A 20,767-nucleotide genomic window follows, 5' to 3' on the forward strand; every position below is an offset into this window, starting at 1 on the left:
CCACAGATGCACAGGGGAAACACACGAACTCCTTAGAGAAAGGTCCCAGGCTGAATTTGACCTTCTTGTGGTGCTAACCGCTGCACTAGCATGCTGCCCAGCTTTTTTTGTTGTTGTTGTTGTTAAAGAAAATTAAAGATATTATCCAAAAAACATCAACCCCGATAACTCTGAGCAGTCCTCTGTTTTCCTTTTGAACTGTTATGTAAAAGGTGCTGGTGGCAAAGGCATTCATGCTTGTAATTCACTGGTTATTGGGCGGCACAGGTGTAATTAATAGCATTAATAATGCCCCAGTTACATTTAGCGTGGGTTTTCCATGGCACATTGCATGAGCAAGTCATTATGGCCCTTCTGGGACACTTACATCTAACTGAATCATTGATAATGTTATTACTTCCACCTCTATTTTTTCTGCAATGACAAATCAAAAGGTCTGCAGTAAAAACAAAGGTCAAGGCTGTTTAACCTGCTCGTGGCCCCCACGTAAAGAAATGAAATTCATGAAACTGGCATGATTTGGCATGCCACCGGGCAATGTATCTGTGGCGTTCAGGAGTTTGTAGTGAAGCCCTTCCAAATCTGCCTTACTATCACTGCATTGCTAAAATGAAAGAAACAACTCATCTCCCAATGCGTGTTCTGTTTTTATCAGCAGATGAGAAGAAGATGGCTATTAAGCACTTGTTAACATTTTCTCTTCCCAAGGCTATCCCTGGGTGTGTCACTTCCATGATTCTGTGGCTCAGGGTGCTCCTCATGGTTCAGTCAGTCAACAAGTTAATCTTTGAAGAGTTAATGTGGGTGGGAATTGTGGGGGCAGCACCCCCACCCCTTCTTGCTGACAGAAAGCTAACCAGGTCAGTGCTTTAATTCGAGTCACAGGGGATACAATTACTCCCCCACCATGACATTCATCTGCAGCTCTATAGTGTGAACGGCTGCGCACGTCCGTGTGCACGCGAGCATTATAGCACGTCTCTTTGGCTCTCTACTGAAGTGAGTAAAAATGCATTGAATATTCCCATTGTTTCTAAATTCATTCAGAAAATATTGCCTTGAGTGCAGTGCATCAACTTGAAAGCTATATGTTGTCATGTGTTCTGAGAAACTGAGATGAGGGAGAGTGAAGAGTGTGCTAAAAGACTCTGTAATTCGATTTTGACTCTTCTTCTATAGCATCACTTGTACATTAGAAAGTCCCCCCTGACTTTTCCACAACCCTTCACAAGAAGCGGTAAACCTTTCCATCCATTATAATATTCGACAATGGTATACCTTTTTTATTTTTCTTTGTAAATTATATGCTCTGTGTGTTTCATTCATTTCATTTTCTTTCATCAGCGGTTTATTAAGACAACTGAATTTCCATTTTATCCTAATTGCTTACAAATGCTTCTACAATTTGTCAAATCAGGATACACAAATAAATATGTGGCAAGCACAGGGATTTAGGAGAAGGAATTCTGCTTTGCACTGTAATATGCAAACAAAAAATCAGTCCCCCATATGTGTGAGCAACAGCAAAGCAATGGTTTTTCTCCCACGTCTTATCTTTAATTAACAAACACAAAGATAAGCTTTCTGTCTGTCTGTGCCATCTCTTCTTTATCTTTAGCTCTCCTCTGGATGCGCTTCCTGTGAACAGCAGAAAGGGAGATCCATAACTTGTATCATCAAAAGTAATATTGGAACTCCAAAGAAAGCTGCCATTAATAATAAAAATAAAAAAGCCCACAGAATCCACTTTCTTGGGTTAGCCTGTGAATGGTTTCATGCTCATGATAAGAACCTTTCCCTCCCGCTCTCTCTCTAAACTGAAGCCGCTCTCTGTCACCAGGTACTTTCTCGCTCTGGAATGTTTTTCAGCCGTTCAAGTGCTCTTTCATGAAGGCCAGAGAGGTATTGAGAGGGCTTCAAGTTTGCAGCGGAGTAAAGATCGGTTAAATTAGTCCACCTCCTGCTCAGATGCTTCTTTTATTCTGTGGGTCAGTACTTACCTCCCTGTTTACCCATATAAATTGTTCCCTCTCCCTGCGCTCTGTCTAAGCTCTTTCTCCTACACAAGTGTCTGTGTGCATTGTGAGAAAGAGGGAAAAGGAATTTTATCAGTCAGATCAGATATTCTAAATGCCGTACTGATGGAATAAGTTAGACTAAATCATAGAAGAGTTCATGATCCGGCTGCTTACATACCACACAGACTGAAATGAAAGGGCTGCAGCTGGAGCCACAGCTTCTGCAACCACTTACAAAGCAAAGGTGACATCTGCTGGCTAAAACAATGAACTTTTTACATGCAGATTTAGACTTACTTTTACTGCAGTTTTTTCTATTGTAGATTTAATGAAATTGAACCTGATCATCATGAAATATGTTACAGATAATTATATTATTAAATAGTTACTTTATAGTGACTCTATAATGTTTTATTCAAGGTTAAATAACATGCGTTTCATCTTTCCGGTTTAACTAACACACCCCCAGCAAAAGGTAAAGACTTGATAAAAAAGCCACTAACAATTGTAGACTTGAAATATTATTATTATCATCTTTAAATCTTAAAATCAGTTTGTCTGTTTGTGTGAAAAAAAATCAAAAGGCAGAGAGATCTATTATGAGGTTACATCATTTAAAAAAAAAAATCAAATTGAAAAAAAAGGTCTATGTATCTCTTTTAGTATTTAATATTTTCTTATATAAGTAAAGCGATTCCACAGACAAACACTTTCCTTCTTTTTACACCAGCAGTTATTCTTGCCCGACCTTGAATGCAAAGTATTTCCACAAAGGATAAGATGACGTACGCAGATGAGTTTGAAATGCTTTTGTTTTTCATAATTAAGGGAAAGAAAGACTTGAATAAAAGTATGAACATCTCTTTTTCTTTTTTAAAAAAAAATGACAAATGGATGGTCTGATGTTTGTTTTTCCCTTTATGACACATGTTAATGCATAATCACACATGAGCAACACAGTCAAAAAGTAAATGATATTATTATTTCTTGTATAGATTTTATATTTCATGACATGTAATATAGAGATAGTTAATTGCACTGTTTGAATCAACATGTTTGTACCATAACTTTGCTTTAGTTTTACTCACCCCCAACCCATAAGTATAAATTAACTGAGGACTGAAAGGCTGCTGCACTTCATGTCTTTGAAATGACTAAGCAAAGCCGACCCTGCAGAACTTTAATAGTGCAATAAAAAGAACTGATCTTAGAAAGGATATGAGTACAGATATGTCCTCAAATTCTGTTATGGATAAATACTCAAAACTAAGTGGCACTTCAAATGTGCATAAAAATATTCAGTATCTCCAATTCTGTAACATAAATACGCAAAAATAACTCTCACTGGATAACATTTCTAAAACCTTGTGATTCTTGTGAAATCAGCCACATTTAGAGTGTGTCCATGCAGCAACTACACCAGAATCAGATGTAATTTTAACATATTTTTTTGTTCTTTATTATAACAGGAGATTAGACAATAAAGCTAGTAGAAGACAGATATTGTAATGAATAAATACAATCTACCCTGCAGAGCTTAAGTTCATATACAAGGATAAATATTCAAAACTATGTTGAACTTTCAATATCTGTAATTCTGTAACATAAACAAAAAAAACCCATCTTTGTCTCTGGCTAGATCAAATTTTTATAAAAACATATCATAGGCTGTAACCCCTAAACCACACAGTTAGAACACAGTTAGCGCTGAAATCAGGACAAAGGTGATGGTTTAACACTGGCTCTAAAGCCAAATGTAAAATAGTATTTGAAGACACGGCAGAGAGTTTGATTTCTGAGGCCGTATATGAGTGGGCTCAAGCACTTTGGGAAAATGATGAGACCCACAAAGAGGACGTACTGAGCATGAATAGCCATATCAGGAGGCACTTTCAACATCATGCTGGGGTTTATCATATTGAACAGGGTGGAGGTGAGATACAGCCACAGCTGAAGCAGATGTAGCAGCACTGTCTTGGGTGCCTTATTGGTATGACGCCCTCTAGATGAGGCTGACTTCACAGTGATCATGATTGCAGTGTATGTATAGATAATAATCATACTCACAAACACAAAATAGAGAATGGTGAAGGCCATGTTTAAAGTCACATAAACTTCTAGGCGAAAAACACTGTTTCTGATGCAGAACGACTGCATAGGGAAGATCGTCTTCTCCATCCTGATAAACAGGAAAAGTTGTATGAATGAGTCTAAGGACGCCACTATCCACATAACGGCAATGGCTTTACCCGTCGACCTCGGCGTGGCAAACAAACTGCAACATATCTCTCCAAAGACATCACGGCAAGGTTGAGAGGAGACATTTTAACAGTGACGGCCGCAAGCAGTGAGACAAAAACACAAACATAGTTGATCATTCTGACCATCATCACGGCAAAGATGTAAAGCAGCATAGTCAGCAGCAGCTGCACAGAGTCACACATGAGCAAATGACCAAACAGGATGTACCGGGAGGACTCTAGTAACAGAGGCTTCTTCAACAGGGCAAACATCATGATGGCATTTACATACAGGAAGAAGAAACACGGCAACATAGACAGCGCAGCTTTGACTGAAGTCTGAAACGGCAACGACTGGAACTCGGCCGTTGTGGCATTCATGACTGCAGTTTCGCACCGTGTCTGCAAAGGCATGAAAAACACAAACACGGACTGATTTTTAATATTATAAACAATTCCGAAAAGTGTAGATTGTGCAAGATGATTCTGTCAAATATCACAAAAAAAAAACCAGCATCAAAGTGAGAATTATGTGCCAAACGTAGATGGATAATATGAAGTTATATGCTTTGTAGACATATTACTTACATGTCACCTGTATGGTTTGACTTCATTTGGCAAACACGTTTCGGTGAACAAATGTGAGGAAAGAAGAGCAGCCTGTCATGTCCTTTTTATAGGTGAGCCATGTCCTGACATCACCATCTGTATCAGCGTCACAACCACTCAATACTCTGCATTAGCTGTGGAGTGAAAGTTTGGCCAAGTTGTCTAACTGATGTTATCTTTCCATCTACTTTTTACTCCACTTACCATTAAAGGATATCACACAGTTTGTTCTACATTCTGTGACCTTCACTTGTTTTGTATATATTTCTCCTGTTTTGTTATTTATTCCTGCTGTCTTACCATTTACATGTTATTCATGCACAGTTGGTGTGGAACACCCATCATTTTATTGTACATGTACAATGACAATAAAGGGCTCTTCTCTTCTCGTGACATTTTCCTGTTTAGGGAACTGTGCAGGAATTAGATATCCATTTTAACATATTTTGTTTTCTTGAAATTTTATAATTATCATTCAAAAAGAGCATGGGAGAAGACATGCAGCAAATTACCTGGGGTGATTATACCCAGACCTCTGTTGTTGCTCTACAGCACACAAGCTGCCTGCTCAACCCAGTGAGCTGCACCAACACTCCAGAAGCAGATATTCTTTTAATAGGCAGTTTAATGTGAGTCATTAAAGAGATCAGTGATGCTGTTTGAGTTTGATCTGTGAATAGTTGATGACACAAATAAGCCTGAAAAGGGAATCACATGACAAACATATATTTAATATGCCGTTTGTGGCAGCAGATATGAATTTTAAAAACATTTCTTTTTTCTTTTGGGTCTAACGCTGCTGGAGGCTTGTTGTTTTTAGTTCTTTTTGCTGACAGCACTAATATCACCTTACTCTTGTTTTTCATAATAAGATGATTCACCTAGACGATAATAAAACCCAACTGGATCTTTTCAGTCAGATTGTAAGAGAAAACAGTAACTCCGGGCATTTCTTCATGGATCCTTGATTAATGTACATTATGCTTTCAAAACCAACAGAGAACAGAAGTGCAGTGTGACACAGATTGTAATTTTCTTTTCTTCTTTTCTAAAACAAAGCAAATAAAAAATGAAACATAATTTGCTGCGCCCATAAACTTTGCCCCAAGCAGCCATTATTTCAGTCAAATGAGTCACCAGAGAAGCTAAGGCAAAGAACAAACAAACAAACAAAAAAAAAACTACGGTTTTCTTATTTATTTTTGTGGCCCAGTCCCACTGATACCTGCTCTATTTTGTGCAGAGGAAAACTGTCTTGAAAGCTGGGCCTTAGGTACAGCTCCAGAGGACAATGTTATATCATGAGTGCCCATTACATTAAATCTAGTGAGCTTGCTGGGCTCAGTTCTGCACTGTTTGTTGAAGGCAAGCAATATAAAGGCATTTCAGATTTGTTTATAGCAGGGATCCTAAAGATTTGATCACGCAGTGCCAATTCAGTGAGCTAATGTATTATTTATTTGCTATTATTTGTAATGTCTGTTCAAAGGAGTCGTCAATTACGCCTTACGTATGTAGAATTGAACTCAAAGTAGAAATGTCATTACACTACATAGTGACCTTTTTTTTACTCACATCAGGTCTGTTTTATCCTCTGAGGATCATGAATTGTGTCATATTGCGAGATTAGGTATTAAACACCCTGGCCCATCAATACATTGGACAGATATTCACTATAAGGTAATATCATGTAATATAGTGGAGTTTTATTGATAGAAGGGACCAATTTGTTGACCCCGTTTTAGTATTTCAGCACCACTGCATCATGGACAGCTCCTGCATTTTCATGAGGCTGGAGTTGTGTAACTAACGCTGACAGCGAAGTTGTTTTTGGCTTTATTTATTTTTTCTTCTTTTCTAAAAAAATAAATAAATCAATCAATAATAAAAAAAAAACAAAACATAATTTGCCGGGCCCATAAACTTTGCCCCTGTTGGGAGCGGTGCACGTCAGCTCTGTTTACAGACTCGGATCACAAAATAATCTCAGAGGCTTCAGCTCTTTGGAGGACAGTCATTATGGCTCATTAATAATTCAGGTGTTTATACTGCACATCTCTGCAACATATTTCTCACTCTGATAATTCACTGTGGGACAATTAAAAACCTTTTGTTATTCCACGGAGTGTATGAAGGACATGAGGAAAAAGATGTCACCTTTTTCATAAAGTTTAGAAATTGCAGCCAACCTTGGATTTCTAATCTGCAGAATCTCAGACTTGTTTGCATATCTGTGATGATTTTGTAAAAGAAATGTTTAATACAATTTCATACTGCCACTGATCCAGCTAATTACATACATGAGCTACACATGCTTCACAAAAAATAATGATGGGAATGAATGCCATGGTAATATCATGAATGATTGTACAGCATAAATCTCGTATCCACACTGGCTCAAATGTGCACATTTTCTCTGCTAATATTTGGTTGAACCCCTGTTGGCTAGTTGGACCTCAACTACATGCTTTTGGTAGCCATCAACAAACTTCTGGCGTAATTCTGGCTGAATATTTTTACCACTCTTTTTGACAGAAATCATGTAAATTTTTGGGTTTCTTGGCACAGACCAACTTTTAAATGCAGTGGACATATTTTCAGTAGTGTCGAGGATACTCACTGTTAGCGTGCTTTATACATTCCAAAACCGATTTTAACATCATTTTCCTGCTGGAACACCCAACTGTGTCCAAGATTCAATAATCTAGGTGTTGTAAACAATGTGTTGAAACATTGCTGGACAAGAGCTGAATGTGCCATTCAGGCTTTTACAAACTGGGGCATCTGGTCAACTTAATTCACCTACTGGATAAAAAAGAAAAAAAAAAAAGGGACTAACAACCAGAACTCACTCAGAACAGCAGAACGTTCTAGTAGTTATTCTAGTGCGAACAGCATAGAAACGATAGAAAACTAGAATTAAGTACAACATGCATATTAACACGCACATATTAAAAGACTGGGTGACACTACTGGCTGTATCCATCTTTAATCACTGTTTAAATTCAAACATTAAACACACATTAATAATGATGCAATCACTCAAAATAAAACAGGAGAACATTACAAATCAGAAATTTAAAAAAAATATATAAACAAAAAGGAAACATACAAGCAAATCTGATGATTTAAAATAAAATAAGGCAAAGCAGAAAGGCAAAAATATCAACATGACAAAAGCATAATAATAATAATAATAATAATAATAATAATAATAATAATAGCAGCTATATTTTCCTTAATTGGACAATGATGTTGATAAATCTTGAGACACTTCTTCTACGGCTGCTGGCTATATGTAGACGCAAAACTGGAAATTAGCTGCAGAAAAAGATAAGAAAAATGGAATCAAGTAAGATTAGGTGAATTCTTCATGTGTCTCTACCATTACCATTTATTCCAGCCTCCCTGACAGGAACAAGCAAGGATAAATTCCTTATCAACCAATTTAAAAATCTAGATTTTTATTGTTAAAGCAGAACTGAAACGATTATCATATTATTCTACATATAATTAATGCATCTCTTGGAAATTTAACAACCTCATTCCTTAGTAGTGAGCTCACTTACCACAGGTATCCCTCCTTAAACTCAGTGAATTTGTGCCGAACCATAAATGTTGCTAGTGCATCTGCTACCTAGCAACAGATGTCAGAGGAGCAAGTTAAAACATTGAAAACAGACATAACAACACGCAGCACGCATACATAAATATATAACGTTATGGGCCTCTGACATGAGTACAGTGCCAGTAAATTCGGGTAAGAACGCTCACTTTCTCAGGTGCATCCTCGTGAACAGCGTGACCGCACTGAGGGAGGACCTGCATCTGAAACTTTCCTGCAAACAAATAATATTTTTTTAAAATGCGTTTATTCTTACAGAAAATTGCAAAAAAAAGGGAGAAACAATCTGTGCACTTTACCCTGCATCTGTCCAATGGTAAGATCTTTGTCAAGCCTGTCTATTCCTGTACAACGAGATAAGTCAGGCGTGAAACTGTGCAGTCAGTGTGTGTGTCCTATTTAAACTACTAGATATTTGAGAAAAAAAAAAAAAAGAATAAATCAAACCTGCGAGAAGGAGCAGTTTTGGCACAGGGGTGGTGAGAAAGAGGGCAGACAGACCCTTGAACCAACCCTCCCAATATTTTTCTGTCTTGGAAAGCTCTACTCTCCAGGTGAAGATGCTCTCCTTTTTCGTCTGTGTGAAAGAATTCAAATACTCTTTTATAGCTTTCAATCTCTTTCCAAAACACTTACAGATGACAAGAGAAAACTAAGAAGCAAGAGACCAAACCTCCTGGTCATCCTCCTTTGCTCTTTTCTTGCTGGATTCTTCTTCTGCTTCCTCATCTTCCTCTTCTTCTATAATACCTTCACCAATGCTATTAGACACCCCTGAACTGCTGCTGGATTCCTCACATCTGTAAAAGTCACAAGAGAGGAAATTGAAATGGTCAGTTAAAGCCACAAACCCACACGGAAAAAACTGCAGAGAAGAGAGAGCCCAGACACACTTTTTCACTTGGCCTCCCATGGACACCCGGGCTGACTCGATGTTTCGGATCTGGCCGCTCTTCACACTGAAAAGAAAAAGGTGAAGAACACCTTTAGGCACTTGTATACAACAATTAAGAATTGAAGCTCTTCAAGGTAAGGAACTGCAACGAACAAATAAATAAATAAATAAAGAAGTTATTTCAGTGTGCTTTGGACAAATAACACTTGGCACAATTTGCAAACTAAAAGACAGAATATATATGTATGATGTAATCTAATCAAACAAAAAGATGCAGCAGTGTGGCTCACTGTTTAACATTTACCTCCACTCAATCGCATTTTCCAGAGATCTAAATGTTTTTGGCCGACTTCTGAGGAAATTCTGCATACTGTTCAAAGCATCCATTGCTGTCCCTGAGTGTTAACACAAACAAAATTATTTAACAAACCCACAATTAGTGCTTATGGCATTTATTAACAATATTCAGCATAATAACTTACATTTTACATCATTAAAAAAAAACTAAACAACTAACAAAAAAAAAAGAAGAAGAAAGAAATGGCAAATGCTCTCATAAAAATCAATGAGAGCATCCTGTACTGGAAAAGACCCAATCATGTGATCTGCTCATGTTGTTGCATAGACTCGTGCACACAGTTAAGTGTTTAAGTATACTCATTGTTTTTCTTTGTTCCCAGTATTGAGAACATTGATTAGCATAATATTTGTTCAAGTGCTCTTAGTAGAACAAGCCAGTCACTGATCAAATTTGGACTGTTAATGAAGTTGTACTGACATGTGACTTTGCCCATTCAGAATAGAAGAACAACTTGTGGATCATTTAAGCCATTTTCAGTCTCCTCAGTCATTTAGGTAAGGGCCTCAAAGTAACTGCCCAAATAAGTGACCTGAGGCGTTACCAAAGCAACTCGCAGGATTTGTCTTTAACGACTTTGGAAATATGCACTTATCTGTGGAGCTTACCCTCTACGACGTCAATGACGCACAGACCAAGCAGGGATGGTATATGATTGGCAGTGGCAGTGTGAACTGCAATGGCCCCTCCCATGCTGTGTCCAATAAGCATGATTGGAGGTGGGTTGTCTCCATAAAGTGCCTCCACCACTTTGCCAATATCCCTTTGGGGAAGAAAAAAAAAAAAAGAAGCAAGAATATAACCTGTCAGCCTGTTTTTCAGTTATGATTGAAACTCTAATCAGGAAGCTTGTAACTACTTTTTACATTTTACACCGCAATCAATAATCCAAATGTGAGCCACAGGAAGTCACCACACTCTTCCCACGTTTAATGAGCGGTGAAATCAAAACTTTCTTAATTAAACTCATGCCTGCTGGATCATCACCACCTTCTGTGGCGTCCCATATGTTCCTGTGATGTAAACCCAAGAAGCAGATGTTTAAAAACCATTCCCACAAAAAACTGTGTTCTCTTAAAGACTTACTTCGCCATCGTATCTGCAGAGAGATCTTCAGGATTTTTCACTTTAGTGTCACCTGCAGGTGATGACAGAGATTTAACTCATTTGATCCATGTACGCTGAGGCAAAGAATGCCATAATCCTCTAACCACGTGCAAAAATAAAAACTTGCTGTGTCCTGCAACCTACCATGAGCTCGGAGGTCCATAGCTACCACCCTGCAATTAATCCTGCTGTATATGATGGCCTGCAAGAACATAGATAAAAATCATTTCAATTAAATAGATCACAGACGATATGTTGACATTAAAAAAAAAAAGCTTTATAAATATTCTGCCCAACATTGCTGTTAACTTTAATGTAGACTGCTAACAGATCATAAAGGGTCTGTAATAGTTATGAAGCTCACAGTGAACACCGCCCAGGATAGTGCAGAGTGGCCTCCTCCGTGAAGCAGGAGCAGCACAGGACCATGGGAGCCACTGCAGTAAATTCTGAAAATGTTCACAGTGGTCAAAGAAATACTAATTGAAAGAATAATGAAGTAAGCAGATGCTCGTCCAACAATAATGCACATTAATCTTCTGCATATACTCTAGTCATATAGCACAATGATATCAGGAGTTAAATCTGAAGACTTGGACCCAAAGTGTGTGTCATTCATGCTCAATTTCCTCTTACAAACTGGAACAGCAGTCAAGGATATATCTTTGCCGTTTTCATTTTCCACCACTATGTCTTCCATGGTTTCAAAATACTGACTCCAGGGCAGAGGAGAGAAATCTCTCTTACGCCCAGGTCTGTAAATAAAAAGAGCAAAAGTAAATAAGTAACCGAATCCATGTATGATGTGACTCAACACTGCAACAGGACTGTTAAACTTTGTAGAAGCAATTGAAAGACAAAAAACCCTCCAGACTAAAAATAACTCTCCCCTTCTTTTCACATCATCAAACATTGCAATAATAACAAAATAGAAAAATAAACAAAAAGACAAAAAATATATAATAAAAAACAAAACAGAATTTTCAGACTGAAAGGATATCCTTTTAAATTTTAAATGCTAACACGCAAAAGCGCCAGGCTAAATCAATCAGTGGTGTATAACACTGATTATCTAAACTCTGGTAGCAGATGCAGCTAACCTAGCCGGGCTAAAGCAATCAGTTACGCAGTGCAATTCAGTGAGTCTAAATATACGATTACACTCCCTGGCTTTGGGAATAAAAAAAACACAACCGGCGTGATAGTGCACACAACTAAACAAATAAATGCTAAGATCCTAGCTAACTCACCCCATTTTCATTTTGGAGCCAGACTGAAAACCACCTGCCATGGGAGGTCTGGAGGCTAACAGGTTCAAATGCAACTGTTTCTCCATGTTGTCAAAAGTGAGGCCGGTCTTTGTCAGGAACTCTTTGATGTGACCTTCTCTCGCTTTCGCAGCATATGATTTTCTTCGACACCTACACCGATGTTAGCCAGACATTGGTTAAACTGCGTTTGCCTGGCAAGCTAACGGCTAGCGTTCTTCTTCTTCGGCAGCTGAAATGACGGTCTCTTTTTCTCAGATGATTGACGCAGATTATTTCACAGCATCGTCGCCATCTACTGGCTACAAATTCAACTGCAATTCAAAAGCGGCTTACACTTCATAGCTCTCAGCAGTTCGGAGTACCGTGAATGAAAGTCAGACTCTTTACACTAAAAACTGAGACTGATTATTATGAATATCAAGTATAAACCGAGTAACGTATAGTAGCGTGATAGCTAGCGCTGTCAGTTTAAAGCAAAAAAGGAGGTGGGTTTAAGTCCATCTGCCCCCTTTGCAGACTGCATTACCTGGCCTCAACGTACCGCGGCCTCAACTTAAAGATACGCATGTTTGAGAAACAAGTGATTTTTAACTAGCTGTAGGTTTGAGTTGTTGTCTGCCCTGGGACGGACTTGTGCGGGTTGTATCTTCCTCTCTTGCCCTGTGACAGCGCGAAAAGCCTTAATCCCCCCGTTGTGATCCCTAACTGGATAAATGGATGAAAACGGAGTAATGGGCAAAAAATGTAGATATTTTTATTCCACCCATATTTTTGGTCAGCTAAATTCAGGTAATCCTATTTATTTATTTATTTTATAATACTAAAGCTGTTTTTCATTAACAATGGGATTATGTTAACAGAACTTAAACATGCTGTTTTATGTTATCCTAACTTAATATTCTTACCCTATTTATATGTGATTTTAAATAATAAATAAACAGTGTAGAACTGTTATTTCACTTTAGTTACTTAGTGAGCAGTAATGTAAAGGAGTAATGTAATTAGCTGCCTTCTCAAATTCAACGACACAGTTACAGCTGCTGATTCTCTAACTGGATTGTTACAAATAACATTGACTTGCATTAAACTTTTGTTGCAAGCAGCGATTCACTCTTAATAAACATCGCTGGGCCTGTATTGTTACATTAAGCAGAGGTTAACTTTAGTCATCAAGCCCAGCAACCCACTGCATCTGTGGTGTCACAGACATAGCATCAAATCTTTTCACAGCTTTGCTATAGTAACATTAAAGGAAAATGAACTGTAAACATGAATGAACCAACAGCTATAAGTATGGTATACATGATCCTCTATTCTTTCTTCCAAGAACCAAACTTTCAGCGTGTTCTGAAAGCACAACTTTGTATACAGCTCTGCATTTAAAAGCAGCACTTGAAAAACTCTGCTGTGTCACAGTCTGCTGCTTTACGTAGGTCGAATGTTCAGGTCAATTCAGTTTTATCTATATAGCGCTAAATCGCAACAACAGTTGCCTCAAGGCGCTTGTTGTGATCTGGACCCAAATGCAGATGTGTGAAGGCAGAGTAAATTCAACAAAAAGCGAGAATTCAGAAAAAAACAAAAACACTCCTATATTTATATATATGTGTGTGTGTGTTTTAGGTCAGTCGTGTATATATATCTATATATATCTATATCTATATATATATCTATATATATATCTATATATATATATATATATATATATATATATCTATATCTATATATATATATATATATATATATATATATATATATATATATAGATATAGATATAGATATAAAAAAACAAAAACACTCCTATATTTATATATATGTGTGTGTGTGTTTTAGGTCAGTCGTGTATATATATCTATATATATCTATATCTATATCTATATATATATATATATAGATATAGATATATATAGATATATATACACGACTGACCTAAAACACACACACACATACACTGTAAAAAAATATTCCGTAGAAAAACAGAAAATGTCCTGGTAATTTTCTGCCAGTACATTTTCTGTTTTTTTACGGAGGTTTGACGGACCTTTCTGTAAATGATAAAACGGAAAATTCTGTAGATTTACAGTATACTCTCTGTACTATTTACGGACATTTCCTTCAGCTATAAAACAGAAAATTCCGTTTATTCACAGTATATTTTCTGTATCATTAACTGATATTTTCCGTTAATAGAAAAATTGAAATTTCTGTTTATATTACTATTTCCAAGCACTTCTTTTCACTGTAACTCATTAAATATAGTTCTTTATATCCTTAAACGTACATTTCTATGCAATTACAACCTAGTACACCATGTACTCAAAAATTCATAAATTAAAACTTAAATTAATTTGTGCTTCGTACACAACAACATTGGTACAATTAATGTTAAATATTCTTTTATTCTCCTTAACTCAAACACTATACTTAAATATAATGACAGCATCCATCTTGTCATAAAACTACTAAACAGCTGATACATGAACAAAATAACTCACAAGCTTTCAAATTTGAGCATTTTTATTTCCTTGAAATCAGGTTGCCCTCATGTAAATGTGTTTATTTACATTCATTCAAGTGGCTACCAAGTGTTTTCTTCAAACAGGACACCTGACAAACAAAAAATGTCATATTTAACGACATGTTCACATTTAATAATATCCAGAGTACCTTTTAGTTAGAATCACTGCCTTGTGGTAGTTTTGCCTCAGCCAAATGGTTAAGGTGTGGTTTACATCCATCTCTGTCCACTTATGATACAGTATACACATGTAGTCAGTTATAGCCAAACACCTTTGATTACTGAATTGCATTCACTTCATTAATGAAGTGAATGTAATTCACATTTGCGTGAACATTTGTCTGAGATTAACTCTTTGGGCTCTTTACCTTACAATATAACATACTTGAGTCAAAATTTGTTGACTGTTTAAGTGGTGCCACATGAATACAACTGAACAGATCTAAAGAAGATGTTCCTGAACTTTGGGTTTATTCGAACAGGACTGATGGATAACCACAGGACTTTTCCCCATATGATAACTACAACACATAATAAATTAAGACAGATTACTGTCCCAAACTTAAAGATAAAAGTGTATTTACGGGACTTGTTTTGTCAGTGAGGAGCAAAGTATAATTAGAAGTGCTTGTTCTGATGAAAAGTTAAACTGTAAACAGCAGCATAGTGAATAAGGATCTGTGTCCACGAATCCTCAGCAGTGACAACACTTAAACATCATAGTTCAAAATCCTTAATGCACACCTTTTTCTCCACGGTGTTCAAATTCTCTAAGCTGGTTAAGTAGAGGAAAAAGTCTGACATATTTCATGACCATTAAATGTTAGACAAGGCTCTGAAAACGAGGTTACAGTTACAAACAAAAACCTCTGCTTGTGCGCACAGACCCTAAATCACAACAAATAAGACAATAGTAAGACAAATTACTACAAAGTCTTGTTACCGCTCTTCATATAACAGTGTGACAAAGTCCTGAATGCAGCCTGCATGTTAGTACATCAAGGTCCATCTGAGCTTTAAGTAAAATACACTCAGCTTTTCCTTGGATTTTAAGAGTTGCTCAGTTCATACAGGAACTGCAGCAGTCGGAGTTAACGTGTCGCTGTGTTGCTCCTCCGTGTCAGCCATTGAGACTAGTCGCAATTTATTCTGAGAAAAAAAAGAGAAACAACAAGACATTTTTAAAAAGTTTGTATTTTTATAATTTTTTTTTACCTAGAGCATAAACAACATAAACAAAAAAAGGATTAGGGCTGTGCGATATGACGATATATATCAGATTACGATATAAAAATGTCTATCGTTTCATATTATACACTATTCTTTGTTTTGTGGTGTTGCAAAATAAACTGTTTACGGCAATATTTTTTTCATGGTTTTGATGGTCACTGTAGTTGCTATATTATTTCTTAAAGTTCTCTCCTTCTCTTATACTTAAAATAACCACACTATGGACGGACAAGTGACTGTTTTTAACGCGTACTTTCGTTACCAACAATGAGGATAAAACCATCGTGTGGCTCCGCCGTCCGCTTGTTTATTTTCCACATAAACCTTTCACAATAAAGCTCAAGTTTCTGTTGAGACTTTTCAAACTAAACTGAAATGATATACATTATTCTCAAACATAAAATTTCAGAATATGCATCAAACAAATGACCTCAAATAAAAACATCAAGTAACTATAAATGGCGCTTACAGTCACCACGCAGATGAAGGCACAGAGAATACCAGCATGGCCAGCAAGGATGAGGCAGAACCAGAAGGACCAGTCAAAAGAAATTGAGGACCTTATTGTTAAATGAGGGGCTACCTCTGTAGCATGGACATGGTTTGGTTATGAAAAGTCTGACACGCCCCAGAAAACTGTACTATGCAAATTATGCCACAAACTGGTCCCCACCACCACTCGAACACGACAAACCTCTTTAACCACCTACACAAGAATCACATGAGAGAGTTTCGAGAGAGTTTACGAATGAAAAGCAAAAAAGAGTCGTCAGGTGCTCAAAATAATCCTTAGACTCAAACGTTAGAACAGGCTTTTCCTTGCAGCACGCCGTGTAATAAATACTCAGAAAGAAAATGGCGGCCATTTAAACTCATGTCTAAAAATGTATAGTTTCATGCATCGGTCAAAACACTCGACTCCTGGTACACGACGCCCAACTGAAAACATTTCACATAAGTCGAGTTGCCCGAGAATCACAGAATTTACAGAAAATGCACTATTTTGTGATATATATCGTTATCAGGAGAGATACGTCTTATATTGGGATATGAGACTTTGGTCATATCACGCAGCCCTACAAAGGATTATAATTCACGTAGACTTGCATACACATAACACCATTCTGTTGTAACAAAAGCAGTTTATAATTAAAGTAACATACATACCTTGAAAAACTAAATCAACCACAACATTAAACTCACCTTGTGTTTGTAGAGAAGGTGATCAGGGTTTTTCTTCATTTCCTGAGACCAGCTGCTCTGGATCATCACCAGCTTGTATCTTCATCTTTTTTTTCACTCGGGGAAGTCTTTCCTTTTCTTGGCCATTGCTCTGCACTGGAAAACCAAAGTGTGTGATCAAAGGTGAAATAAGGGATATTTTTCCACTGCAGGACTTAAAGTGCTTCAAGTAGTGATAGCTGTTGATCCATTTCTCAAATAATCTGTAAGGATCTGGATTTTTCAAGAAAGATACAAATATCTCTGCTTATATTTGGCTAAAAGCTTGATATAGACAAGGCATATAGAGCCCCTGCACACCAGCACTGCGCTTACATTATAGTTCAATCAAGAAATAGTTATTATTGATTTATTATTGAATTTTTTTAGTAATAGTTTTTAGTATTTAATCACATTAGCACAGTGGGGTGACAAAAATATTCCACATACAAGAAATGCTGCTCAGCATTTCATAAATTACATTTTCAACAAATGTTGGAGTAAAAACACAGTTACAGGGAAAATGTGTCTGTCTGTAAATATTAACTAAACATTTCTATGTGCTACAAAGTAGACATACTGTAATTGTAAATGTGCTGAGGTGAAACTATACTTTCAATAATTTTACCACTACAGTCTGTTAACCGCTGGTCAGCTAGCTAAAAGTCTTTACTTTAGCAGCCCAAATCAGAGGCTAACATTAGCATTTGCTAGCGTCAGCCAGGAAGGTCTGAGGCTTAAACTAGGGTTAGTGTAACTTTGCCTGAAACCCTTTAAAGTGTACAGTAGAGCCAACTGTAAAACACAGGTATTGATACAGTACTTATTAGAGTCCTAGAATAATTTCTAGAACCATGAAGCTCTCACTTTCCCAGTTATCCACATCGCTGACTTTCGCTAATTAGCTAGTTAGCAGTCACAGCTGTGTAATACCCAGAGAGACACAGACAGCTAACTATAATATTTATGAAAACTGGTTCAGCCACTGAAGGGCAAAACTGGTGGTATCACAGTAAAAATTATTTTAACATTAATTAAAATAAAGCTTAAGTCATGTTAAACCTAAATAACAATTATTTTAAAAAATGAGTCAGCAAAATATTCCTGACTTGTCTGGAGACAGCCGAAACCAGTTAACAAATAAATTAACAATTCTTTCTAAATAAAAACACGGAGTCTTTTGAAAAACATTATTTTAATAAAACGAAACATGAGTTTTAATACTTACCACAGAAATTTGAAGGCAGTTTCTCCAACTTCAGAATCCAAAATCCAGATGAAGCCTGAAAGAAGCCTAATGGCTGCTCTTGCGCTTACTTTTCCCTCCTTTTCAGGTTCTTTTTCCCACAATGCATTGCAGTAGTTGAGAAATACAGAAAAATACCTGTAAATGACTAATACGGAAAATTCCTTCACGTTTATACAGTAGATTGTACTGTATTTTTACGGATTTTTTTTACAGTGTATATATAAATATAGGAGTGTTTTTGTTTTTTTCTATATATATATATATATATATATATATATATATATATACATATATATATTTTAGCTTACTATATAATTCCTGAACACAGACTGGAAGCAGTGCCCATCCAAGAATGTGACCCACTATGTCCACACATATAAAGTGCAAAAGTAAACACACACATTCCAATAACAAAAACTGTTAAGAGGAAATTTAAGTTGTTAAAGTGTGAAACCTTCCAGACGCTGAAGTCAAGCGACATAGTGAGAGACACCAGAGAGAAAGAATCGCAGTTATGTAAAATGAACATGTTATGACAGCCAGTTCTCCACAGTTGTAGACGAGAGGACGGGAACAGGTGCTGGTGAGCAAACATAAGAGTCACATGTAATTTTAGGAGGACTCAGCTGATTATCATCCTAATCAGTCAGCACTGACGCACATTTGAAGTAGGGCAAAGGTCTAAACACTGAGGAGTATCTGCATAAAGAGCCTTTCCAGTAGATATCTTTTAAATACTAAGTTGAATTTGTGATATTGTTAAAAAAAAAAGCTCTCTGGAATACAATATTAGGCAATTTTCCAGACTATTCAAGCATTTTTCATCATGTGCTTTACATGAACTCTTCCTTCCGTATCTTCTCAACAGTGCTTATATTACATTATAATCCCTGTGTTTGCTTTCTAACCCATCAACTCCTTAACAACATGTGTGATCTGATCTTTGCTCACTGATCGAACCTAGTATTAGAAAATATCATCTAGCCAGTGAGAGCCAGAATAAGCACTAAGTTTTAAGAAAAATGCAAGCCAAAGGAAAATCCGAACAGTCTGCAAACCCCTGAGTCATCTCTGCTATGCGGGGCCTTTTGCTGTCTTAGTGGAATATCTGTTTTGTGTACGGTGAAAAACTGTAAGTCAGCATAAATGATAAAAGCTGTTGATGAAGTTGGAAAAACATTATAAACTTGAGGTAACTACAGATATTAAAAATAAGCAGTTTTAGTGTCCCTTTATTCTTTTCCTATTTAATTATCCAGTGAAGCAGAACCAGGACAATCCAAGTCTGAGTTGATTTTGTGAATGAAGCAAAGATGCTGAGCCATAAACCTATGCCCTACTAACCTTTAAGTGATGACCTTATTTATAGAGTACTGATTTAAAGTTCACAGTATTCATAGCACAGGGGTGATCAGGTCTGGGGGCTCAGTGTCTTTTTAAGGGGAGGTCACTGCAGACTGGTTGAAGCCAGCCCACTGACTTGTTTACTGGCCTGAGTGTGCTTAAATGTTTCTCACAGAGTGTTCCCAGGAAACTGTTTTTAGAGAGCAGGTGGTGAAACCACCTCCACCATCTCCTTAACCTTTTCATGGAATACAGTATAAATGGATTATTACCTCTCAAATGTCCTGTAATGTCGTTTGACATCACAGGACCCAGTCTGAATATGTTTGCTAAACGTAAATATGTTCTCACTTTACTAATCTCCTACGAATGCCTTGTTTAATATAGAACCTTTATAGCTGTAAATATGAGGAGTGGAAAATATGCAGGTGTATGGCTTTACTTTGACCCTGTTTACCAAAACTGCTTCAGAGTTTCTGAGTAAGTCGTCACACTGAAGATGAATTATGACACTGTTTTATGTGTACAGGGTAATATTGCTATAAAGCAGCAGTTTATGGGAAAGAAAGATGTTTACAATAATGTGCAAAAGTCTTGAGCTATGGAAATATAGTGTATAAATATAAGAAATACAAGGCAAAGACTGAATTTATACAATTCTAATAAGGTTGAAAGTCAATATCTGGTATGACTACTTTTATTTTTCAACACAGCCGGGCTTTTCTGCATTTATAATTTCAGCAATTTTGATAGGATTTCCAACACCACTGCCTGAAATAAAGCCCCAAACCATGAAAGAGCATCCACCGAGTTTTACAAGTGGCTGTAGATACTCACTGTTGTACGTCCTTCTTGATCTCCTCCCTACACATACTGACAATGATGTGAACCAAACAATTCCAAATTCAGATTCAGATTTTCAGTCCAGTTCTTGTGTAATTTGGATTACCTCAGCCTACCTGTTTTCCTTCCTTGAGAATGATTTCTTGTCAGCCATCCTCCCACTGAGACCATTTCTGATGAGGTTTTAGTGAAGAACAGGTGGATGATGAAGGGTCAAGTCCCCTGTTTTTTCATTTTAA

The 20,767-nt window shown here is 36.9% G+C and overlaps 1 protein-coding gene, 1 long non-coding RNA gene and 1 pseudogene across 4 annotated transcripts; all 3 read right to left on the bottom strand.

The window, feature by feature from the left end:
- Positions 1-3,731: 3,731 nt before the first annotated feature.
- Positions 3,732-4,675, bottom strand: LOC113030198 (odorant receptor 131-2-like; annotated as a pseudogene).
- A 3,312-nt stretch (positions 4,676-7,987) lies between these two features.
- Positions 7,988-12,421, bottom strand: ppme1 (protein phosphatase methylesterase 1). Its single transcript, XM_026182364.1, has 14 exons — positions 12,103-12,421; positions 11,514-11,607; positions 11,217-11,309; positions 10,997-11,054; positions 10,832-10,883; positions 10,354-10,508; positions 9,692-9,782; positions 9,386-9,451; positions 9,166-9,292; positions 8,940-9,069; positions 8,792-8,836; positions 8,642-8,706; positions 8,437-8,504; positions 7,988-8,188 (listed from the first exon to the last, which is right to left on the bottom strand). The coding sequence occupies exons 1-14, from the start codon at positions 12,186-12,188 to the stop codon at positions 8,185-8,187; spliced, it is 1,134 nt and encodes a 377-aa protein (XP_026038149.1). The 5' UTR covers positions 12,189-12,421; the 3' UTR covers positions 7,988-8,184.
- Positions 12,422-14,735: 2,314 nt separating this feature from the next.
- Positions 14,736-19,044, bottom strand: LOC113030701 (uncharacterized). Of its 3 annotated transcripts, XR_003273635.1 has the most exons (5): positions 18,796-19,044; positions 18,650-18,703; positions 18,321-18,429; positions 17,075-17,209; positions 14,736-15,790 (listed from the first exon to the last, which is right to left on the bottom strand). It is a non-coding gene; the product is annotated as an uncharacterized LOC113030701 (long non-coding RNA). The 3 variants fall into 3 exon arrangements; XR_003273634.1 differs by lacking the exon at positions 18,650-18,703 and having other exon boundaries at positions 18,796-19,035; XR_003273633.1 differs by lacking the exon at positions 18,796-19,044 and having other exon boundaries at positions 18,650-18,772.
- Positions 19,045-20,767: the final 1,723 nt, after the last annotated feature.

The sequence above is a fragment of the Astatotilapia calliptera genome, chromosome 10, assembly GCF_900246225.1.
Source record: "Astatotilapia calliptera chromosome 10, fAstCal1.2, whole genome shotgun sequence".
NCBI classification, from domain to species: domain Eukaryota; kingdom Metazoa; phylum Chordata; class Actinopteri; order Cichliformes; family Cichlidae; genus Astatotilapia; species Astatotilapia calliptera.